Genomic DNA, 26,877 nt, shown 5'->3' on the forward strand with positions numbered 1-26,877 from the left:
TCTCGAATTGTGTCGGAAGTCATGATACTTGTCGTGATAGTGATCATGACACCTGATTATGTTTTATTTGATAGACTACATTAAGTTGTTGTCCTGGAGTGCCGAAAATAAGGTAACGCATATCCTACTAGGATATAACATATTCTCTTAATAAGCATCACGGATTTGATGCTAGTGCACATACCACAAGAATATTAGATTGATAAATATTTTATGGTTGATATTCTTTGGTGAATCATACTTCAAATGATATTGAAAGATAACATCTATTTTGATGAATATATGTTGATATCCTTAAATATGTCATTCAAGAATATCACATTGAGATGATCTCTCTATATGCTTGAGAACATAATGCGTTCTATAGCAATCCTCACTAGCTAAGAGGGAGTGTTAAGGTTGTATCTTCTGCCTAATTGAATTGACCTGGAGATAATCTGATGCAAGAGCATCCTCGGTTGCCTTGCTATCCTGGTCATCTATGTTCATTCTACCAGTTAATGTTGAGTTCCAGTGGTTGTCGAGTTGCATTTTTTGCCGAGTTCCTGTATGTGTCGAGTTGTCCAGTGTTGTCCAAGCGTGTCTATATGTTTCAAGATATCTAGTGTTGGCTGAACCTAATATTTGTTGATGCTCGGTTCCTTCTTTGACCAAACTTGTCTATGATTGGTTCTTAGTTTGAGCTGACTTATGTATTTAATTTGGACCGTGAATTCAATGTTAGGATCTTGTCTTGAGATGTGCGCAGACCATTTTAAGGTCGGCCTTTCTATTCTACAATAATAAAGAATCTTTTGTAAGCTGTTTTGGGAAGTATAAATAAGGGTGTTTAGGTTTAGGTTAGAAATCATTTAGGGAGTTGAGAGAATGTTTCTAGAAAAGCAAATTTGAAGCTGGGTCATGGATCTTGAAGTTGTATTTTGTATCTAGTGATAACACAGAAGGCCTTATAGCTGGGCATGTATGCTGATAATTTGATGAATCAATAAAGTGTTGTTGTTCCTTCTCTCCTTGGTGTTGTTCTCTGTGTTGTTTGTTTCCGTTGTGTCACTCAGCAAGGTGATTGCATAGTTAGGTGTGCCTTTGGCCCTAGCTGTTCGAGTCCTTCCTTGTGTCAAGTGGTACCAGAGCTGAATGTTTGTCCTTGTGGAGATTGGATCATGTAGAACCCTAAATTGATTAGGTTGTAGAGTGGCAGATATGCAGATTTGACCTATAACTTCCAGAGGGTTACGACCTTGCAGGAATCTGTTTGTAAAGATGGTTTGAGGTAGACGAAATGTTGACACTGCTTATGAACATGTTGAGACAAACTGCAGCTTGATTAGATGCTGTGGAGACAGCCCTAAGGAGAGGAGCGCATCTTGATGATGTGAGTGATAATGAAGAAATAGCACCAAACCCTAATCTGAAACCTAAGGAAAATCAGGATGAGGAAAGATTATTGAGAGTATTGTGTAGGGCACAGTCAAAGCCTGTTGTGGAAGTTGTTCCTTATGACGGAAAATTAGACACCAACGTTGTGTTGGAATGGATCTCTGACATGGAGAAGTTCTTTGAGTTTGAAGGCACTCCTGATAATAAAAAAGGTGAAGATTGCAATCACTAGGTTGAAAGGTCATGCCTCACTGTGGTGAGAGCATTTGCAAACTGATAGACAAAGGAGAGGAAAGGAGAAGATCAGGACCTGGCTGAAAATGGTGAACAAGGTGAAGAAGAAGTTCCTTTCTGATGATTACTAAGTTAGCTTGTTGAGAAAGATGCAAAGTTTGAAACAAAAGGACATGACTATGAAAGAGTATGCTAAGGAATTCTATAGATTGGACATCAAATCTGGACATGTAGATGATGAGGTTGAGAAAGTTGCAAGGCATCTGAATGGATTGAGATCTGGAATTCAAAATGAGATAAGTTCTGTTAAATTGGAAAGTGTAGAAGAAGCATATCAATATGCCTTGAAAGATGAGGAGATATTGACAAAGAAGCATGAACAAAGACAGAAAGGTAAAGGTAGTAGATTCCAGAGAGGTAGAGGTCGATCTTATGGAGAAGGTGGCAGATCTGACAATTTTGTGCAAGATAAGGGCAAATCTAAATGGAAGAATGATGAAAAAGGCAAGACCGAATGAAAAGGTGGTAATTCTTACCGAGGACGTACTACTTCTTACCGAGGAAGAGGTAATTCTTATTATAGAGGTGGTTTTCATGGTAATTGTTTCAGATGTGGCAAAGGGCATAGATCCTTTGAATGTAGATACTCTGGTGAGAATGAACAAGGTAACAAACATGTTGTTATTCAAGGAGTCCTTGAGGGTTCACCAAGTGGACCTGAGGTTGAAGAAAACCTGATGGTGAGAAGATCTTTGTGTAATAAAAGAGTTGATGAGAAACCTATCCTGAGGAGTCGTCTTTCCAAGACCAGATGCAAGATGGCAAGAAAATGTTGCAAAGTAATTGTTGACAATGGTAGTTCAACGAATTTGGCATCAAAGAAACTGGTTACAATGTTGTAGTTGCAGAGATTGAGACACTCTAAACCTTATCATGTGTCATGGATCAAGGATGAGCATAAATTATTGGTAAGTGAGCAGTGTGTTGTGAAATTTCAGATTGGAAACTATTTTGATGAAGTTCTATGTGATATTATGCCTATGGATTGTTGCCATATTCTATTGAGTAGACCTTGGCAGTATGATCGCCATATTGTGCATGATGGTAGATTAAATCAATATACTCTTTGGGTGAATGAAGAAAAGAAAATATTGTCACCTTTGATTGAGTCTCATGATGAGATAAATTGTACTACTATGAGAATTTGCATGGTTAGTGGAAAGCAATTTGAAAAAGAGATGAAAAGGAACCAAGTTTGTTTTGCTATAGTTCCTAGAGGGCCAAGTTGTGGTAGTAATGGCCGAGCGACAGGATATAGTAATGACTGAGCGGTAGATAGAGGTTGAGTAACAGAAAATGGTAGAAACCGAATAACAATAGAAGCTAACAGTGCTAGCTAAGTGCCAGTAGAAATCGAAAGATTGTTGAATCAGTACAAGGAGATTGTTGCTGAAGATATTCCTGATGGTTTGCCGCCAGTAAGAAGTACAAGTCATTATATGGATCTGCTTCCTGAAGCTAGTTTGTCGAATAAAGCATCATAAAGATTGACACCTACTAAGAATGAAGAACTTAACAAACAAGTGCAAGAGAAAGGTTTGATCAAAGAAAGTTTGAGTCCATGTGTTGTACCTGTTGTATTAACACCTAAGAAGAATGGAGAATGGAGGATGTGTACTGATTCTAGAGCTATTAACAAGCTCACATTGAGATATAGGTTTCCTATGACGAGGATGGATGACATAATGGATTGTTTGAGTGGAGCAAAGTATTTTACCAAAATTGATTTGAAGAGTGGTTATCATCATATTAGAATCAAGGAAGGTGATGAATGGGAGACTGCTTTCAAGACAAAAGATGGTTTGTATGAATGGTTGGTTATGCCTTTTGGTTTGACTAATGCGCCTAGTACTTTCATGAGGTTGATGAATGAAGTTCTCAAGAGATTTTTGGGTAGGTTTGTGATTGTTTATTTGGATGATATTATGATATTCAGTAAGACTAAGGAAGAAAATCTTGGGCATATTAGACAAATATTACAGAGATTGAAAATGGAGAAGTTGTTGATTAATTTGAAGAAGTGTTCCTTTATGCAAGAGGAAATTGTGTATTTGAGATTTGTGATTTCAGCTAATGGTTTGAGAATGGATTTTGAGAAGGTTAAAGCAATTTTGGAATGGCCTACGCCTGAGAATGTGGGTGAAGTAAGATCATTTCATGGTTTGGCTAGTTTCTACATAAAGTTTATAAAGAATTTCAATTGTGTTTGTAATGTTATGACTGAGATAATGAGAGCAGATAAAAAGGATTTCAAGTGGACACATGGAGCTGATAAGAGTTTTGAGACTTTGAAACAAAAGGTTGTTGAGTTACCTGTTGCCTAATTTCAATAAGGTATTTCAAGTTGAATGTGATGTAAGTGGTAGTGCAATAGGACCTTTGTTGAGTCAAGAAGGTAAACCTATTGCTTTCTTTAGTGAGAAGTTGAATGATACTAAAAGGAAGTATTATGTGTATGATCAAGAGTTTTATGCTATTGTTCAAGCCTTGAAGAACTAGAGACATTATTTGATTCCTAAGGAGTTTGTGTTGTATACTGATCCTAAAGCTTTACAGTATTTGAGAAGTCAACATAAGTTGAATCAAAGACATCTGAAGTGGGTTGAATACTCGCAAAGTTTCACATTTGTAATCAAGCATAAAAGTGGAGTTACTAACCAAGTTGCTGATGCATTGAACAGAAGACGTTCTTTGTTGACCGAGATGAAGGTTGAAGTTCTTGGTTTTGATGAGATGAAGGAATTGTATGATACTGACCCTGATTTTTCTGAGACGTGGAGAGAGTGCGAAGCACCAAATCTATCAAGTCAAATGAGTAAGTTTGATGAGTATTTCATTCAAGAAGGTATGTTGTTCAAAGGAATTCAATTGTGTATACCAAGAAGTTCTATGAGAGTTAATTTGATTAAGGAAAAATGTTGTGATGGATTGGCTAGACATTTTGGGATTGATAGGGCATTGAGTTTGCTTAAGGATAAGTATTATTGGCCAAAGATGTATAAGGATGTTCAGAAGTTTGTAAGGAGTTGTGGAATTTGTCAAGTTGCAAAAAGGAGTGAAGTCAGAATCTTGGATTGTATATACCTATTTTGTTCTTGAGAAACCTTGGAGTAACATCATTATGGATTTTGTTCTTGGATTACCTTAGACAGCAAGAGGGTATAATTCCATATTTGTTGTTGTGAATAGATTTTCTAAGATGGCACATTTCATACCATGTAAGAAGACATCAGATGTTGTGCATGTTACTGAGATTTTCCTCAAAGAGATTATTAGATTGCATGGATTACCAAAAAGTATTATTTCTGATAGAGACAATAAGTTGGTTGGGTTTTCTAGAGGATTTTGTAGAAGAAGATGAATACTCAGTTGAAGTTTAGTTCTACATTCCATCCACAGGCAGATGGACAGACAGAGGTTGTGAATAGAAGCTTGGATAATTTTTCGAGATGTTTAGTTGGAGATAAGTAATTGGGATATGGTATTGGCACAAGCTAAGTTTGCATTTAATAATTATGTGAATAGTAGTACAGGAAAAACACCTTTTGAGATTGTTATTGGAATGTAGCCTAGAGGTATATTAGATTTGAGGGATGTTGCTAGTGAAGAGAAGCGAAGTGTTGAAGGAGAAGAATTTACCGGTTTCATGAAGTCTTTGCATGAGGTAGTGAAGTTGAGATTGGAACAAAGTAATTAGAAGTATAAGGAGAATGCTGATAAGTCTAGGAGACATCATGTTTTTGGAGTTGATGATAAGGTGCTGGTTCATTTGAAGAGAGGTAGATTTCCTGTTGAACATACAGTAAGCTGAAAATGAGGAAGTTTGGACTTTGTAAGATCTTAAGGAAGTTTGACAGTGGTAACGCTTATGAAGTGGAGTTACCTGATGACATGGATATATCTCTTATAATCAATATTGTTGATTTGCATCGGTATCTTGAGTCCGATGATGAAGTTGTTGTACCAGATGATTATCCTAAGAAGCAGCTTGAAGAGGTTGAATAGATATTAGATAAGAGAGTTGATAAAGCACAAGAGGGAAATATTGCTATCAATATTTGGTGAAGTGGATGAACAGACCAGTTGAAGATGCTAAATGGATTTCTCAATCTGAGTTGGATTCAGCTCAGGTTGTAACACTTGCATGATTTAGGAGAATCATTTCTTTCAACCTCGGATGTTTGATGCAGGAGCATCTTGGGTTGCCTTGCTATCCTACTCATCTTTGTTCATTTTGCTAGTTAATGTCGAGTTCCAATGGTTGCCGAGTTGCAGTCTTTGCCGAGTTCCTTTATGTGCCGAGTTGTCCAGTATTGGCCGTTAATTTCTGTATGTGTCGAGTTGTTCAGTGTTGGCCGAGTGTTCCTTTGTGCCGAGTGAACCTGAAATTTGTTGATGCTCGGTTCCTTCTTTGACCGAGTTTTTCTATGATTGGTTCTTAGTTTGAGTCGACTTATGTATTTAACTTGGATCGTGAATTTAATGTTAGGATCTTGTCTTGAGATATGCGTAGACCATTTTCAAGTCGGCCTTTCTATTCTATAATAATCTAAAATCTTCTATAAGTCATTTTGGCAAGTATAAATAAGAGTGTTTAAGTTTAGGCTAGAAATCACTAAGGGAGTTGAGAACAGATGTTTTTGGAAAAGCGAATTTGAAGCTAGATCTGTAATGATCCTTGCTAAAAGACTACTAACAACTACCAATGCTGAAGTAAGAAATTTTGTCAAACACTTGGCATGCAATCTGATCTGCAGTGCTGAAGAATGAAACTGAATATGTACTATGAAAATTCCGTCAAACACTTGGCAAGCAAACAGATTTGTACTTTTAAGGTTTAATTCTGTACTCAAGAAATTGTTGTGCAACAAATCCACAGTAAACTGATGTAATAATAGTGCCAATATATTTAAGTGTTCAATACAATTGCTAATTAGAACTTCCAGATTCTGACAACTTTCAGACTTGCAATTGTTTAGCACTAAAAGCTACTATAAGTATGCAATGCAAATAGACTTTATGGTTTGAATTGAACATTAATGTTTGTCACATATGATAGACTCAAATTAAAATATGCAATGTAGATAGTGACTGATTTCTATGAACTATTACAGTAATGACTAACAAATTCAAACCCTTATTACAAACTTTGACAATAATCTAGCAAATGCAATCAAATTAGAAGAACCTGGAATTGCAATACAAGCACTGTAGACAAAAACCGAACTCTATGTTGCACCCAAGAAAGTTGTCCGTACCCTACTGTTGTGTCAGGCGTTACTGTACCAACAAGGGTAATTTTTATATTTATTTTTTGTCTTCAAAAACCTGTGCCGAATCTGGTATGAATTGAAGCGCCTAGGTTCAAGGAGGACAATGCAGTTGGTAGCATGAAGTTTGGACCAAGTATGAGGGATTTAATACCATAAATGTGCTTCCAGCTACCCTTCAAAATTCCCAGTTCTACAACAATTTGTGTTGATGGCAATTTAATTCACTCTTGCAAACCCTCCAATGAAAAATGATGCAAAACCCTCACCACAAGACTCCAAAATTGTCAACCCACAAACAAGTTTGAATACTCAATGAAGCCCAACATGAAATGGCTGAGTACCACTTCCAATGTGCAAACTTTCAGAAGGTCTTTCACTTCCTCAATTATGCAATCTCTTGAGAGGTATCGTTCTCAAGGATTATGCCGGATATTTGCAGACTATCAAGCTCTACAAATGCTCATAGAAGATGTAGTTGAGTTATCAAACCCCCGCGTGTCCAAATGGGAGGCCAAGCCCTCTATTTATTTACTTTCCTAAGAAGTTACTGAGAACTTCTAGAAGCATCCTTTACTAAGAAGTTACTAAGAACTTCTAGAAACATCCATTATAAAATCCCTTTATAATGCACTTTTTATAATAAATAAGTTTATAAAATAAAGTGCAACATGTAGGCCTCGTATAAAAAGAGATGATAAAATATAAATAAAATAATATCTCCAAGAGTATAATGAGCCATCCAATCACCAAATAAATGTCAAAATGACTCTCATCAATCCCATCTGCCTACGAGAGTCTGTAATAGGCAAATCCACGAACAATGCCATGTTGTTCTAAAGAGGGGACATTACAAGATCGTGGATCTTGAAGTTATATTTTGTATATAGTCATAGCCCAGAAGGCCTTACAGCTGGGCATTTATGATGATAATTTGATGACTCAATAAAGTGTTGTTGTTCCTTCTCTCCTTGGTGTTGTTCTTTGTGTTGTTTCCTTCTGTTGTATCACTCAGCAAGGTGATTGGATAGTTAGGTGTGCCTCTGGCCCTAGCTGATTGAGTCCCTCCTTGCGTCATAATCCCTCTATGGTAATTGGTTAATCATAAATAAGACAAGCACTAATATATATCTACTTATATATATATATATAGGTATGTTATATTTATATTGTTTAATTAATGATTAATTTATAAATTATCAAAGAGACATGTCTCTTCTATGAATATTTATATAACATTCAAATGTACAATTGGAACACACCAATATGATGGCAGTGTTAGTACATTTGCAAAAAGCAATTCTGTTACTCAAAATAATAAACAAACATAAAGTTATTACCACTATAGTGTTGCTGCCAAAAGTTGCGATGAAGGGTCGAGCCTATGGTAATGACCATTGGCTACATCCCTTGGATCATGTGGACACACATTTAATAAATTTAAAGAAAAACCAAACGGGATAGGGGAGAACATAGGAGACATAGAGAACAGCAAAACAGAGAAATAAAAATCTGTCTCTATTCAAAAGATAAGGAGGAAACAAAAAGCAAGAAATATTTGAAATAAATACTGAACCAAACACCAGCAAGTGCACCAAGTTACAATTGGATAATTTCCATATACCATATTTTAATACTCTCAGAGTTAGCGATAAGGATTGGCATAGAAGTTCTAGAGACAGGATTTCGTAGCAAGGAAAAGATAAAAGCAGAGTAAGCAACGATAAGGGTTATAGATGAATAAACATTTGAAGTGCAGAAAGTTATAGAGCTTAAGGGACATGGAGAACGATGACGTAACCGATCACCAAACAATTAAAGGAGCGTTTGAAGAACGATTCACCATTAACCAGTCAGCGGGGAGGAAAAAAACATTGGATAGAAGCCATTTAACACATAACTTACGCAGAGGGATAACCAGCAATAAGGAGTTGTGTAATTATAAGTCTACATTTATATCATAATAGTGATGCAAGAAAAAGAAGGATCAAGTAATAATAGAGAGCAATAGCATGAGCACCATAAAAGAATTCAATCTTATACAGCATAGCAGTGATCCAAGGACTGGGAAGCAATAAACATTTAAAGAGATTTGGACAGAGGAACTGATAGAAGAGTGAAACAAGAGAACTCAAACAATATATATTGAGGGAATATTGAGAATTAAATAAAATATAGTTCTAAAAAGAGTTATGGAGTACAAGATTAAAGAACCAAAGGTATGTCATAACTGATATTTATATTAAGGTGATAGAAAAATTACAATTAGAAATGTTATGGGATTGAGAGCTTTATGGTTCTCATAGAGACCAAGTAGATCATGGTTGAGGACATTCATATGGATGTCCAATTTTCTAAAAGGAGAACTCAGAGACTAGAGGACATTCTTGATTGAATGTCGGGATTCCAAATTGGAGCCCAACTTGAGATTTGTAGAGAATCTCTTAGAGACTATATATATATATATATTGTCGTGGTGAATCATATGCATATGTTAGAGATCAAAGGCTTGGTCAAAGGTGGGATATCTACCAAGTAATCATTGCTAATGAGTTCTCTCATTAATAAAGATCCCAGAGGCCATAGACAAGAACTCTCTATATAATGGTTGCCAAATCGAGAATTATTCTCACCAGAGGGCTAGGTAAATTTGAGAGGGGTCACTTCTAAGCATTGGGTAGGGTTTAGTATGGGATTAATAAGTAATGATTTAATAATTTTCGTGTTTCCTACTAACATCAATTGCATATTTAGAAATTAGTTGGTTTCATATTAAAATATATTTTTATTTATTTTTATCATCTACTAACAATTGTTACAGGTTTAGCCTTCATTACTCAATCAAGAAGTGGGGACATTATAGTGGTATCAGAGCATGATTCTGCCATCTTGGAGGGCTAAAGTTGTTATACAAAAATTAATCATGGAGCAAAGAGATAAAGGATAATTCAGTCATAAAGCATTTGTACATTTACATTTGAAGAACATAAATTGGATTTATATGCGGTTATATAAAAAGGTGTTTGCCCTCATGGGTAACAGGAACTAGTGCATAGATACTAGGAAAGATATTCAACACAGGAAGTGTAGAGAACTCAGAAGTAACGCATATATTCATTAATCATCAAACACAAGGGTACATTTCCAATGCACAACATGCCTTTGCTTATGAAGAAGGTACGTACATATAGTATCCAAGGGGGGGCAAGGCGAACCGTCGCACTCGTGTAACTGCCTCGGTTATGCCGAACAGTCTAACTAAGTTTCCCAAGAACATCATCCCCCCCCCAAAAAAAGTCTTCTCCAGATGACAGAATCCAAAAATGTCTGGGATGGAAACACAAAATGGGAATGATACAATTATAGAACATGAGCTAAGAAGAAGAAGAAGAAGACATAGAAAGCATCCCTAGGAGATAATACAGATTGAAAGGAGATACATGCAACACAATCAATGATTAAGGACATAAATTTTATATATATATATATATACACAAGGGAGGATTTAATAGATGACACAACTATGAGCATAGGGGGATAGCGATTAAGCCTAAGTCGGATGTGAGCGGATAATCAAGGACATCAAAGTTTTTACCAAGACAATGAAGCATGAAATGCGATGGCTGAAGAGCAGTATATAGCAAATCCACCCCATATAAACAGGCAACAGCAAAATAGAGAACACAGGAATATATAGCATTCACAAGGTATAATATTGTAACTGTCCATCCAAGAACACAAAATATAGATTGGTGGACACATTGAGAAATCATAAATGCACTAAGTATTAGGAAGAGAACAGGCAATTTAACCAAGTCAGCAATCACCTTTTATCCTATTTTTATCTGCGTATACAAGCAAGGACCCATCAGGCATATATTGATCATTTTATTTGTAGCATTCATTTGATAGGACAAGCAATTATCCTATTAGTGTTTAGGAGAAGTCCATGATAGAGATAGTCTAATAACTAACAAAGAGATGCATTATTCATCCTGAGGGAAGCTGCTGGTAGAGCACCTATATATTTGGAATACTTAGTCTCAGGCAGCCAACAGATTGAACAGAGATTAAAAAAAACATATAGAGATTATTCATCAGTGACTAAACCATCGTAGTCATCAAGGAGCAAAGCAAAGCACAATCAAAAAACAAATGAAAGGAGACCAATTCAACCATCACACTTGATACAGAACACATGCCTCAAGATAGAGTCCTGTCAGCAATGACAATAAATAATCAAAATCATAGCTATGGAAGATAGTATCTAAAGATAATCGAATGGGTTTGGAAGAAAACTTTCAACAGAGATATGCATAGGAATTGGTGGCTTTGGGATCATTCAATGGCTCACAAATGAAACCCCATTCATAGGAATCAATGACTTAATAGTTTGGAATGGAGTTGAAATCAACAATAATCATTCTCACATTGAATATTTCTGCCAAATTTTTAATCCCTTTATTTCTATCGGAACAATGACTTTTTAGTGCAAGACAACGATCAATCCTATTACCATCGGTAGAATTATTACATTTTATGATAGGTAATGGGCCACTGTCAGTAGAATTATTGAGCTTCAAATTAACCATTATTTTTAATGTTCCACGAGGACACGTCCCCTATGCTTTTAGGCTCGTACCTGTCCCGAGGAGGAAACAAGGACACAGGGACGAAATTTTGCCGTCCCCAAAGCTGTCCCCTTTTTGCCAAATTCAGAAACGTCCCCGAAATGGCAACAAAAATTGGGCAGAAAACTTGGGGACAGCCAGCAGTACTGGGGACGGCAAAGCCTTCCCCGAAACTTCTAGCAGTCCCTTTTTTTCCAGCTAGTCGGGTAAAGGAAAAACAGTAAATTTTGTTTTTTGTGCGGGTCCATAGTTGTCTTAAAGACACAATAAAAATGTGCAAACCATATTTGTCCATTAAAACACTAAAAAAATTACTCTTCTACTCATTTTAAGATATGATGTACTTGCTAAGAGAGAAAAAAAGACATAGAGCGACAGCAGTAGCAGCAGTGAGGAAAGATTGCATTTAGTATTTCTATTTACTACTTACTATTTTAGTTGCACTTCTCTTTATTCCATTCTGATTTCATGCATAATACTTTGAGACTTTAGGTATTTTGATTTTACTACGTATGTATGTGATATGTTATAATGGAGGTAATTGGTATTTATCATTTGATAATTTTCCATGTATTGATCTTCTAAAATGTCTATGGTGAATGGTTTATCAATGTTATGATATGCATACTTGAATTGTGTCTCTCTGTATGAAAAAATCCCCTATGCTTTTAATCGTCGTGTCCTAAGGTCCCATCCCCTAAATTTTGGCTTTGACCCGTCCCTGTCCCCTAAAACGTCGGTGTCTTGGAAACTCCGTGTAGCATAGTTATTTTTTAATTGTATATTGGGACCTATAAATAAATGAGCTTACTAACCATAATTAGAATGAGTCGAACAAGCTGAAAGAATTCAGCAAATCTAAAGTGTTGATAACAATGGATAAGAACTTGAAGAGACATCAAATGCAAAGAGAGGGTGATTGTCAAAAAAAAACATAACCATCCATTATTGTGTAATTCGATAAGTATAATTTTCAATAATTAAAAAATGAGTGGAGATTACTATAGGAAAGTGTGCAATGACTTTTGGATGTATTATATACTAATTTATGTTTGGGAAGGAGAGTGAGATTTGTTGGGCACAAAAATTGACGAAGATTACTATCAATAGAAAAAACTTTCAACATGGATATACATAGAACCTTTTGAATGAAGCAAACATTACAATAATTGTGTGTGAAAAGGATTCTGAACTATATTGGGTGTTTTCTTAGAGAGTCGTGTTCTCGACAAATAAGCCCTATTCAATCTTTTGAAAGTTAAATGAAATAATGATGGTATTCTAATCAAACAAAGTAGTTGAAGAAAATTAGAACATTAATTTTGTATATATTTTCGAAGTTAATAATTTATTTTGCGCAAGGATAATCTTAAATTAAAGTGAGGTTGAGCATAACAAAAGTCATCATGTTCATGTATACTTATATAAAAAGTTATACAGAACCCCAAAAACGTATTAGACATATATGAGAACTCAACTTAGATGAGTACGTCAATATAAGCTTTCCTTTAGAATCATGTAATGTTCCCAAGATGATCTTGGTTGTAGGCGCAATCTCTGTCCGAAGGAAGGCTCAATTTGAAGGGGATCTTGATCCGAAGGGGATCTTGGTACGAAAGGGATCTCGATCAAAAGGAGAACTCAATCCAAAGGGGAATCTCGATCCAAAGGAGATCTCGATCCAAAGGAAAACTCAACCCAAAGGAGAACTCGACTTGAAGGAGAACTCGATCTGAAGGGCAACTCGGTTTAAAGGAGATCTCGATCTGAAGTGAAACTTGATCTGAAGGAGATCTTAATCTGCAGGGAAACTCGAACTGAAGGAGAACTTGATCGGAACGGAAAGTCGGTTCAAAGGAAGATCTCAATTTAAAGGGAAAATTGACTCCAAGTAGAACTCGACCCAAAGGAGAACTTGATCCGAATATGGAAGATTTTCTCATAAGGGTCAATGTTGAAGCCACTGAGAATATGACTTGGATCAAACAAAGTTATATTCATTTGCTATCTACCTTTTACTGTGGCGGCTCATGAAACCAAGTTCATCCTTGCATGCGCTAGACATTTCGATGCAACCTCTAGAACAATCAAGGACTAAGACGGCAATACCATCATTAATCTTGATCCAGAGACCATTGATCGGAATCTTCATGTTCCTCACACTCCATTTATCACAAGCATCACTAGATAGAAAGCCGTGGAGCAGTGGGACAAAGATAGTTCTTACTACATCAAATTCACTAATGACAACTAGCTGATCCAAAAGGAGATCTAATCTTTCCCTAAAGGCATGCGGAGGTCAAAGTTCAAGGAGGAGATCAATGATCTTATCACATTGCTTAGTTGCCTAGCTGCTCTAGGATTCAAATTTTTCATATGCTTTAAGTAAATAGCAGTAGGAAGATTATATGTAAAGAGCAATTATGTTGTAAGTATAGGATAACATGTCCCTGTACAATCAGCTCATGTAGTCAAGTTGCAACGGCATTAGGCATGCACCTTTGAATAAGTCAAATTAGTTAGTTAGAAGTTTGTTAGAGAATAAGTCAAAGTGGTTGAGGATTTCCCCTTTTCCCTCCACCTTTCTCTCCCCTATTTTCCTATATAAAGGAGGGAGCACATTGTAAATAATCATCTTTTGGCAAGGCAGAAAAATTGTGCCAGTTAATATGTGCACTCTAAGGCATTTGTGCTTGGATGTAAATCTAAATTTCTATCAATAAAAGAGGCAACTTGTTTTCAAACTTTGTGTTGATTCAAAGTGTTATCTGACGACATTTTGTAGATATTGATTGTGAGTTTTGGAGCTTTGATCAATAGGGAGTGGAATTTAATAGTGTAGACTTTGAGTTGCCTATTGCATTCAGAATCAATTTGAATTTTTGAAGACTTTGTGCTATTGGAGGACAAATTGTAATAGACAGTAGTGGCTGTAATCACTTAGATTTGAAGACTTCGGGCTTCAATTGTAAGTGTTTTATATTGAATTTGAGGGTATCTAGTAAGAGACTTTGTGCCTTACTAGTTATTCCGCTTGAATCTTCATTCGAGACAAGTGCAGGAGACTTTGGGTTCCTATTTTTGTTTCACAAAATATAAAAAGTAAACTACTAGCCCTAGTGTTGTTCCTATGTCAATTCCAGGGTCACTGGTATTATTGTAGCAATAAGGCACTTTTTGTTAAGTTGGAAAGTTAGAGTTGTATGCAAATCATTCCTGAAAAAAGAGAAATTGACCAAGAGAGCCATCCTTTTTTGTACTTTTATTAAATTCCTATTGAAGCCACCTACGGTAAGAAGGGAGCCTCCCCTACAGTTGAGAGGAGAGAGAAATCTCATGAAATGTTGCCTAAAGTCACTATTTTGTAAGTCGTAGTCAATGACATACAAAAAATTTAGCCAACACAATGTAAGTAGTTTTACCTCCTTGGTTGGTTTTATGGAATTTGGATGTAGCAAGCTTCTTTGAAGGGACTTTTTCTTAGGAGGGGTGGTATCAAGAAGGGCTTCCTCAAAGGAAATAGAGGATAATGGCTTCTCCTTAGCCACAAAGTTTTCTCGGCTTATAAGACTTAGGGTTCTTCATTGAGCTGCCAAGGAGTGATTCACTGGCAAGTAATTCAATTCTCACTGAGTTAGCAAGGGTTTTTTCTGGCTGGGGGTCAATAAGGCACTTACTCGTAGAAGGAGAGTTACCAAAAACATATTGGTACATAACATAAATAAGCCCCTGATGCAAAGGAGGAGAATCTCCTTTGCTAATGAGGAAAGTAGAAAGAACAACACATTAATTTTCTCACCATTACAGATGTGACTCAAAAGGGGGAAAGGGTAACCATGGTAGGCAAAGAACCTACCCTCTAAAGTGAAATATTTCATAGTGTATAAGAAAACTAGAGCAAAGGGGGCAGGAAGAGAAGATCTTTCATTACCAATTCCACGCGGAACCACAACCAACTTCTCATCCATTTTGACAAACTTTCTCTGAAATTTCGTCTAGTCTTCTCCACTCTTTCAATCAACTCTTTCACCACTGCAACCCAACCTTGTAGCATCAACAATCAACTCTGGCGTAACCTAAAACTTAACATTACGAATAGACACATGCCCCTACTACCAAGAAGTAACAAACTTCATCGAAAGGTCACTATTAAACCCATTCATCTATTTAATATAGTTAATCAAGCCCGTCTTTCTGAATTCATCACATAGCATCCCCATTTTGGGTAAGTTCTTTATAGTCGCGAGGTTCTACCTTCTTCAATGCGCCCCCCATCACTTTCACTTCCTTAAAACTATAGTGGATAACAACTTTCTTCATACCAATAGCCCCTCTATCTAATAAAATAACAAGCATCAGAAAAGGCCCTCTCTATTTCTTATGTGAGTTACTAACCTTCTAGATTCTAGTTTATTCATTTATTTTCCTAAGGACTCCTCACCAGGTACACCGCCTCATATGGATGGCAAAAGCCACATGGGGCCAAGAGGGATAATAATCTATTATTGAGCCCAGGGTAGAGGATTAATAGATCATGGACACCTTATTAGGTCCACCCCCTATTATGGATGGAAAGAACCACATGAAGCCAAGAGGGTTTATAATCAACCCTTGGGCCTAGGGTAGAGGATTAATGGATTATGGACACCTCACTAGGTACACTCCATCATGGCAAGAGCCACATGAGGCCAAGACGGTAATAATCAGCTCTTGAGCCTAGGGAAGAGGATTAATGGATTATGGATACTACAATAGGTACATCACTTCATATGAATAGCAAGATCCACATGAGGCCAAGAGGGATGATAATCAACTCTTGCGCCTGGGGTAGAGGATTAATGGATTATGGACACCTCACTAAGCACAACCCATCATATGGATGACAAGGGCTCCACAAGGCGAAGAGGGACAATAATTAGCTCTTCGGTCTAGGGTAGAAGATTAATGGATTATGGACACCTCGCTAGGTATGCTTCCCTATATGGATGGCAAGAGCTACATGAGTCCAAGAGGGATAATATTTGTCTCTTCAGCCTAGGGTAGAGGATTAATGGATTAGGACAACTCAGTACGTACATCCTCTCATATGGAGGTCAAGAGCCACATGAGGCCAAGAGGGATAATAGTTGACTCTTAGGCCTAGGGTAGAGGATTAATGGAGTATGGACACCTCACTAGATACACCCCATCATATGGATGAAAAAAGTCATATAAGGCCAAGAGGGACAATAATCAGCCCTTGGCCCTAGAGTGGATTTATTAAGGCACCTTAATACACCTTATCCTACCCCTCTCAGGATTGGACTCCATCAATAAATATATCTTGTGGCTAATATAATGCTCCTAACCATAGTTGAAATAATCTATTCTTAATATCTCTAATAAGGAAGATCTATTTCGTGGACTATGTTTCAAATTTCAATGATTTCCTAACACATTGCAAGATCTCAACCAAGAACATAACATCAATAATTCTATTATGCTTATTATTCTACTTAGAGATTGTGAATGAATGCAAGACTAGCGCATCCATGAGAAGGAGCATAATAGCTATCTCTTCCCATTGATGATATTTGGCAACTCTCCCCTCTCTGATTTCCTACATATACACTCACTCCTAGCTAATCTTATTCCATTCCATTGCATTGTAGTTGCATTATGCAAATTTTTCTCTTGTGCTCTCCTAGTGCTATTTTGTTTCTTTAGCATTTGCAATCTCTCTTGGAGGCTAACTTTGGGTTGTTCTTTTGATCTTGTATCACTTATATTTACACTTATATTTCTATTCATTTGCACTAATTATTCAAGTTTATTCATCTTTTCAACTTCTAACAATTAACAAACGAACCTAATTGAAACCATCCACTCCATGGAGAAAAGTCGAAGATCGGGCATGGCCCTTAAACTTGATATCTCAAAGGCCTACGACAAAGTCAATTGGACCTTTCTATATGAAGTACTGGAACAAGCAATGTTCAGATGGGACATGGTGAATGTCATAAAAAATATGAGGTGCTACTCAACGGGAACCCCTGGGGCAACTTTGATGCTGGCACAAGCCTAGGACACAGTGACCCTCTATCCCCTTACCTCTTCATCATGGTGGTTGAAGTGTTAGGAACATCTGTTTACAGGTTGGCTAAGTTAGGCAACTTAAAAGGTATCCAACCTGCCACTACTTTGCTGCCAAAGGTTATCTAGCAATTCATCAATGATACTTTCCTCTTTGGCGGGTCATCCATCCAGGAGACTAGAGTTTGGAGAACTCTCCTCACCAACTATGAGAATTGTTCAGGTCAGCAAATTAATTTGGTTAAGAGCAAGGTCTATTTTTTTAACACCCCTGAGGTTTAGGTTTTGCAGGTTCAAGTTAAAAATATTTTGGGTTGCCACTCTCAAAACCTCCCACACTTACCTTGGGCTCCCCCTGACAATCAAGGATGTCTCTACCACCTATTGGAACACTGTGTTGGAAAGGATGCAAAAAAGTCTTTCTAGGTGGAAGGGAAAATTACTTAGCAATGCGGGAAAACTACAACTCTTGGTGGCGGCTCTGCAGGGAAAACCTATCTATTTTCTCTCCATATTTAAGATTAATCAAAGTATGGCAGAAAAACTTGAAAGACTGCAAAGGAATTTCCTTTGGTCTGACACGGAGGAGAAAAACAAATGGAACCTTGTCAATTGGGATACTATTTGCAAACCCAAGGATAAAGGGGAATTGGGAATTAGAAGAATAGTTGATATGAATAAAGCTCTACTCACTAAAATGGGTTGGCGATTGGTGGAAAACAAGATTGGTTGGGGAAGAATCGTGAGGGCCAAATACCTTTCCAACACCCATTTCAAATATAACCTCCTCAATCATGATCTCCTCAGTGGCTCTAAGGTATGGAACAGCATCCTCAAAAACAGGTCACTACTGAGGAAAGGTGTAAGATAGCTGGTAGGCAATGGTAAAAAATAAGATTCTGGGAGAACGGCTGGTTAGGGGGAAACCACTAATTTACAGCAAATTCAGCGGCCTTCAGGAACCATTAAAAAGAATGGTGGGATGAAGGTGGAGGACTACATTGATGACCAAAGGAAAAGGAAACGGTTATCTGCTATGAATATTCTTAATAGTGAGGACCCGTTGGTTAAAGAATTGGAGGTTATAATCAATCACCATCTACCTCCTTCGCATACTCAACCCGATGAGGTGGTTTGGGATAGGAAGACTAGTGGTCGTTTCTTGGTTAATTCAACCTACCAGCTTATTTTTGAAAACAATCAGGCTTCCATCAGCTGGAGAAAGATCTAAAATTGCCAGTTGTTGCCAAATGTTAATTTCTTCTGGTGGACGGTCATGCATGGCAAGATCCTAACTACTGACAACCTAAGAAAGAGAGGCATCCTAATTACTAATAGATGCTACCTTTGCAAGGAGGAAGAAGAAAGCATCGTGCATCTCTTTCTTGAATGCCCCTGTACTTTATAGGTTTGGTCCTACATTTGGAACAAGTTCCCATTGGCTTGGGTCATGAACAGAGGTATGGAACAATTTGTGAAAAACTGGAATTGCCCATTCTACCACCCTCCTCTCAGAATCCTTTGGAATCTCCTCCCCCCACATGTTTGTTGGGGCGTCTGGAAGGAGAGGAATAACCGAGTCTTTTGGGAGGAGGAAAGGGGAGAGGAGGTTGTGGGAGAGATATTGAGAAAACTCATTATGGAGAACGTTATGGTGGCTAAGGTCAAAGTGCCACAGGAACCCCCGAGTAGAAAGGAGGACATTGCTAGGAATTGGAATATTCTCCCCAACTTCCAGAAATTCAATAACTCAAAATTGTTAGCTAGAAAAAGTACCCATTGGATCCCCCCCACTTTGTCTATTGTCAAACTCAACTTCAATGGTGCCGCGCGTGGTGGTTTGGCGGCAACAGGAGGTGTGCTACGAAATGAAAACAATGATGTGTTGTTAGCCTTCTCAGGAAATGTGGGCCAGGGAACCAATAACGTAGCGGAGGCCACTGCCTTAGTTTGGGATCTAAAATTTGTTGTGGAAATGAAGGTCAAAAAATTAACTATTGAAGGTAACTCTAAACTCATCATAGACTCTATCAAAGGGCGTGCTAAACTAGGTTGGGCTCTGCACGGCATCATGGGGGACATTTAGCATCTCCTAACAGCCCTTGACCTTTATGAATTACAGCACACTTATAGGGAAAGCAATGCGGTGGCTGACGCTCTAGCAGGGTTGGGTTTTGATCTCGCGAGCACAAAAAGCTAGAAGAGTATTGAATTGTTACCAGGATATATAAATTCCCTTATTAGTAGGGAAAAGACTACTCTAAACTATGCTTCATGACTATCCAAATTTGGAGAAAGGGCAAATTTGGTGGCCTTGCTATTATTATGATGGTTAAGTTCACTTTGAATTTGACAAGACATTTCACGAGGATCAAACATGTGGTTTGCATCACGCAAGGGCACGGAAAAGGGGAAGAAATTAATAACCCTGGCATCAAATTTAGTGCCATCATTTTTTGGTGGTATGGGATGATTACGGCAAAAGTTGCCTTTATTATTAATGCCAGATCATGAAGATATTATGTGCAGATTATTTGCACTCCCTATAATGATGTTTTAAGTTGGCCAATACATTCTAGATTTTAATTCTCATAAAGAGTAAGGAGAAAGGCATTTTAACCGCTGGATACAACATTTTTAGCCATGCCTCTATGATTTTCTTAGTGCAAATGAAAATTACCAAGATTGTGGAAGACGAGATTGTTGAGCAAAGAGTTTTCATGGGTGGGGACCTTAACAGACTGGAGCCCACAAACATGGAGGATTTTTCTAAGAGACAGGCTACTTGGATAATGTTGAAGGAGGGAGGGTGTGTCCCTTACATGCTGATCATGGCTGGCTACAATGAGAAGGTAGGTGCCAGGTAGAGAAGCCCTTGTGTTGAATGAAAGATTTAAAGAAAGACCCCATTGTTTATATAGGTCGAGTCGTCATTGCCCAACAATTCGTCCGTAGCTAGAAGGACAAGCGGGTTACTATCAATGGCATCACCTTTTAGGTGAAGGAGGAGACCATTTCTATGGCGACAAGCTTGGAAATAACTGGCAAGAAATGGCAGAAGACTACGAAGGTGGTGGATGAAGCTAGCCTATCTAGCTTTTTCATAGGCAATGAGGCCCCGGACCGGTACCATGGTGGTTTTAGGAGAGATAAGCTTCCGGAGCCCCGGGATGATGTGTGCCTGATCATAATGAAGTATCTTACCCTGAAAGGTAGACACGGTATGCATTATTTTTACCATTTCCCTTTGCTTAACCACTTTCGTAATAGAGAGTTTATTTGCATTCCTTTTTCTCTTATGCATGCCCTCGAAGAGACTGTGATGGATGTTGGGGAGAAAAAAAGAAAGGGGCTAATTTCACTATTTTTTACCAAGGGCTAATGTTTCATCTTTTTCAATTCCACCTAGCTCTTCGCCCTCCCAGTGTGATTGTAATTGATAATCTCCTTCCCTCTAGGGGCCCCCTTCGTCTAGAGTTTGCGGGGGTAGCTATGCCCCTACTCCTCAACCCTCTCCAAGCCAAACCCCAGTTAAGGGTAGGAAAAACAAAACCCTGGCCTTGGAGCTGGCAATCAATAAAAAGATTAAAACAAATAAGAGGGTGGAGGTGGAAATTAAGGATTCGGATGATAAAATAAGTGGGAGCAGAAGAAGGTCGGGAAGAATAGCTAAGACCCGTGGTAGATACAAACAAAAGGCTAGTCGCTCTCAGGAGGAGGAGGAGGAAGACACCAATTCAAAAGAGAGTGATAAGATCTCAGGGGATAGTCAAGAGAAGGGGAGGGATGAGAGTGATAAAGAGGTGGAGAAGTAGGACGACACTATTGATGGCACTTGGGATTTTGAGGCGGAGAACCCTACCAAGGTCCCCTCCCAAGACCCCACACATATTTCTGCTACCATCACCATGCCTTCTGCTAATAACCAAGATAACCCGAAACCTGATAAAGCCTCCCCGGACACTATCTCCTCCCCTACAAGGAAAGATAGACCGGAAATTTTTAGGGCCCCCACTAATAATCTGGATGTGCAAGACAAAAGGATCTCTCCAGCAAATTGCAGCAGGGCTCTAAAACTTGGTGTCTCAGAGGATGGGGTTGTTACTCGTAAAGACTTGCAGGACAGGTGCATTGTGCTGGAGGAGGGCTTCACCCTATTCTCAAAGTTCACTCTAAGGGTGACCCATGCGGCTACAACCACTCTTCAACTTCTAGCTCACGAGTCTGAGGATGAGGGCCTGGGGAAGGAGGACTTGAAGCTGCTCTACAACTACCTCGCCAAAGACTGGGCTAAAGTCCTCCTTGCTGGGAAGGGAAAGAAAAAAGATGTCAGTTAGTGGCCTCCCAGTGCCTGGTGTTTTTTGGTTCTTTGTTGATTTTTCTCTCCATCCTATGGTGATGGTTTTGTTTTTTTTGTTAAACTTGGCTATCGATTGTCGGTGGTATGATGCGATGACCACCTACATGCCTTCTATTAACTTGATAAACTTTGTTGTTTTTAAGAGTAAGAACTCTAGTACTGATAATTACTGTTATGTTGATACTTATGTTTTTGACGTAAATCGTTAGGGATCTGTGTGGTTGTCTGTTGGTATTCTGTTGGTTGGTTCACCACTGTTGTAAAGGGCCAGCGCCCTAGTTTTGGCTGCTTTTATATCAAAAACAAACAAACCTAATTAGGAATTAGTGAAAAGATATTCACCGAGTGGAATAATAAAATAGCTAAAGCATGGTAGGGATTACGCCCACCCCTATCATTAGGGAAGGAGGTGTTAAGACACTCAACATAAGACAAACAGTGAAATGAATGCCATTGAGAACTATGTGGTATAAATTGAACTTTGACGGAGTTGCACGAGGGAATAATAGCATCTTAGCAGTAGGATGTATTATCAAAGATTTGACGAATAACTAGAGGTGAGACTACATGCCCATTACAAAAAGGGACTAACAACAAAGCAAAATTTTGAGCTTTAATCTTAGAACTAAGATTAGGCATTACAAAAGGGGTATCGAAGTTAGATTTCAAAGATGGCTCATATCTAATTGACAATGACATTTGGTCAACTTGATTACATTATTGGTTATTAGATGCAATCCTTAAGGTTGCAAAAGAACTTGTGAATCAATTCGAAGAGACAACGATTAATCATGTATATAGAGAGGTCAGCAAAGAGGCCAATACCTTATCTAATAAGGCAGCCAATGGACCGTATTAATATCAAATACACGAGTTCGTTGGGCATTAATAACTAATGAATGAAATCTGGTTGTATTCAATGGCATTTGAAAGGACAACATAGATCAAATTTTGGTATTCTCCATCTAGAGTTTAAGAGGATGATTAGACAAAAGTTTCATGATAATCATGATATTGGACAATTGGCACCCTTCTCAAAGGAATTGGGAATTATTAACACAAACACCACAAATGAACATGTCGCCTGCCCTTTAGTTATCTGGACTTTCCATCCAATGTGGATGGATAGATTTGAAAGCCATCAATTTTCCATGGTGCAATGCTCCAAATTCCCACACATAACATTCATGTTGTATCATGGGACATCTCTAAAATGTCCCTTTATAAAGTAGCCCAAGTAGATGGGAACTAAAGAATAAAAACAAAGATGTCAAAAAAATTGAATTTGGGCAAGTCAAATAAATAAGCTCTTTGCCTCCTTTTCCAATTTGGAAACTTGACATTGTTTAGGCTATTTACGGATGCAAGGTAGAGACAACGTACATGCCTACCTGATTCTCTTGCAAGCACAAAAGGATTTCTTTATTAGAGAAAACAAGGATATAAGGCTAAAGAGCATTTTTTAAACCCATCATAGGTTAATTCTATAAGTCATCAAAGGCATCAAAGGGTTCTTAGGAAGTCATTCCTAAATATCATAGTTACACCGCAAACGTTAGAATGATGGGACAAGTTTTCGAGTAGGGGAGCAGAGGGGTTTCAATTTCGGGATGGAGAGGGGGCGGCAGGGAGTGGGAGTGTATATACTATATACTATACATATGGTGTTTAAAATGTTAGTTATGAAAAGATGTATAAGACATAAAGACGTAAAATAGTAAATCATTAAATACTTGAACATGCATTGAGCATTGAAAAATAAACATTGAATATTGAAATTTTCAATATCGAATTACTAGTTAGAAATTAGAATACTCAATACTACTTAATGATAAAAATTTAAATTGTTGAATTGGCAAACGGAAGAGTTCTAGTATATCATATGATGTCAAGAGTATCTACTCATAAAGATGATTAAAATGAGTTTAAAAATCTGATCATATGAATTAAAAGGAGTGTTTTTTGTTTTTTAAATTTACTTTTTCATGTTGTGTGATGGGGGATGCCTAGGCATCCTTAGAACGCTCAAGGGGCATTGTTTCGTCCCCCCCAACGTTTTGAGAACACAAGGAAGTCCTCGCATTTTCTACAGCGGACTAAGTTTGCAATGTTGCCACTGGGGATGTTGAAACACGGTCCCCATGTCCCGATGCATACTCGTTCCAGGAACGTTGGGGATTTTTTGGGGGGGAACACGTTCGTGGGGTACACAGCTAAATATAGATCACCGTTGTCGTGTCAACATAGACATTACATCCCTGTTCTCAGTCGCATGGGGGGACATTAGGGAGCCACTAGAGAAGGTGAAGACTTTGTGCAAGCAACTTGTGTGGAAACAATATTTGGGTGAAATGGATAATGTTCTGAAGATGGTGGCAGACAGTGGTGGCATCAAATTGCCACAAAATTTCTATATAATGAAGATGAGAGGCAAGTCAATGAAAAAGTACCCAGTTATCTTCACCAACATGCACTTGGCTCTACCTCAACATCGCCTATATGCATGGATGAGTGTCCTCTTCCTCAAACGATTTCTGGGGTTTGCACCAGGAGAAGGGCTTGAACGGTTTTGGAACTTCATTAAGGATGGCAATGGGAATTCAACAAATGGCATATTTATAGTTTCATATTGTCTCCTATGCTCCTTTATGTTTTATGGAAGCATGTAGCTATGTTAGTATATAGGGTTTAGAAAGCAAAACTTTGTAGAGTTTTGACAATCGCTGCATGACTCCATTTTGTTTAAGGGTATTAAGAGGCAGGATAGACGGATAGAGCTGCGCACTTTTGGGTGACACTGTCAAATCAAAAAACGGATGTAAATTCCCTTTTTTGTTTTGTAAAATATCGATTCAAAGGGAGAAGGCCCCTAGCCTACAATTTACCAAATAAAAAAGATGCTTATAAATAACTGTCAAATCCAAGGTAAAAGGTAAGAGTTTCTGTTAACACATCTACGAAATACACTCCACCCCTTGCTGCCATTATAGAATCTCTTGATATTAAATAGCTCCAAAAATAACAGAAAGTGGCAATGTTTTGTCAAATGCATAGAGTGAAAATAATTTCAAATCTGATGTAAACATTATTTAGTAGTGGAAACTTATTTTTTTATAGATATATTTAATAATTTAGAACTGTCCAGAATGTTTTGAGGAAAGTGATGGAACTATTTTAGTATTCTTTAAAGGCAAGAAACGTCAATGATGGCTCGGGTGTACATAAGCTTTTAAAATATATACTATGAAGAATATGAAAAGCAAAAGGGATAAAAATGAAAATGCCGTGCAACTGCTCTGTAGTGTTAGTGTGTTTACACAAACCATTGACAGCAATATATATTTATGAATGTATTTTAAATTAATATAGTAATTTTAACCGTCAAAACAGAGAATTTGGCTAAATACAGAGAACACAAAATCTATTCAAAAATCCTATCATCGAGAGAGAAACGTTTTGATGAATTAAACAGAATAGAAAACTCTATATGGAAACAAACTAACCGTGACATACACAATTACAACAATTGCTATCCTGCTTCGATTGGTGACATGGGGAGCAAAAGCAGGCATTTTGAGGTTCGCTCTTCAAAAGTTTTGCACAAAATTCCAATGGCAAAGGGGAGGTAAACTCTGAATTATCTCCTACCGCCTGCGAGAGCGTGAAATGGAGGAGATGCGGTAAGTATTCGGACATGCGAATTGGAGAATTAGTTGCAGAGGACGATAAATTTGAACTTTCGGCCATTATTGAAGCCGCGATATTCGTCCAAGTTACCGAGAAAATTAAATCTGGCGATGAATTTTAGGGCCTCGGTTACGTTATTAACATCTGGGTTTTGGGGATCGATAAGAAAGTTTAATAGTTTAATTGGATAGAGCAAATTTATATTAAGTTTTGTAGTTTAATTGGATAGAGCAAATTTATATTAAGTTTTGTAGTTTAATTGGATATTTAATAATAATAATTACTAGTAGTTGCACCAATTAGTGGCCCGAAATATATACGAAATATATAGTATTATGTTATTTTAACTAGTATAGATATTATTGTATTTGTCATATGTTATTATTATTAATATTATTATTATATTACTGCAATCAGTTGTACCTAATTAGTTGTTAAACTTTTCTATCTCAACTATAAGTATTTTTTATTTTATTTTTAACTTTTGATTTTTATGATGTTTATTTATGAGATTTTTAATTTTTAAAATTTAAAAATTTATTTTACTTCAATTTCATTGGCTTATAAAATTGGGTCTTATATCGATATTTTAGATTGTAAAAATATTTTGTTATGTAAAACTATTAAATCAATAATATGTTACTATATAAACATTTTAATACAATATTTTTCTTTAACAATAACTTGTGATTAATATTAAAGTATTAATACTTTAAGATACAGAGTTATAATAGTACATTGACATTTATATTTAATTATAATTTTTTATTAATTTTTAATTCAAAATTAAATTTTTAATTAAAAGTATAATTTTAAAAAAAATTCAAATTTTATAATATTAATTAAATATTAATAAAAAATTTGCCAATAGTGGTATGTTGTGATGGTTAAGTTGTTGAGTTGTTATCTTTACCATCAAGGTTCAAATCTAATGGGGATCAGGTTCCCCTTTTGTGGTCTCACTGGTTCATAGCTCCAGGTCAAAGTGTTTAAACTATTAAACGTACCTTAGAGTGCAATGAGTATGTCAGAGAGACTTTGAAGGTCAACTATGAAAAATAATGATCTTTTTTTTTTTGACATAATCCTAATCATAAATAAGATCATAACCCAAATTATAAACATAACTATAGTCCTAATTATTAAATAAACCAAAATCATTATTCTAACCATAATCCTAATAAAA

At 37.1% G+C, this 26,877-nt stretch overlaps 1 protein-coding gene across 3 annotated transcripts in view; it reads right to left on the reverse strand.

The window, feature by feature from the left end:
* LOC149562491 (uncharacterized) overlaps positions 1-25,803 on the reverse strand; it is a 206,540-nt gene extending 180,737 nt beyond the window's left edge. For all 3 annotated transcript variants that reach the window (XR_016363954.1, XM_089825980.1, XM_089825979.1), the window contains exon 1: positions 25,508-25,803. Coding sequence is in view for 2 of the 3 variants with exons in the window: in XM_089825980.1 (XP_089682106.1) it covers positions 25,508-25,751 (244 nt within the window). In the remaining variant the exon portion in view is untranslated. The remainder of the gene's footprint in view (positions 1-25,507) is intronic.
* Positions 25,804-26,877: the final 1,074 nt, after the last annotated feature.

Source organism: Cupressus sempervirens, chromosome 4 (assembly GCF_028749045.1).
Source record: "Cupressus sempervirens isolate cs-2001-9-10 chromosome 4, ASM2874904v1, whole genome shotgun sequence".
In the NCBI taxonomy this organism is placed as follows: Eukaryota; Viridiplantae; Streptophyta; class Pinopsida; order Cupressales; family Cupressaceae; genus Cupressus; species Cupressus sempervirens.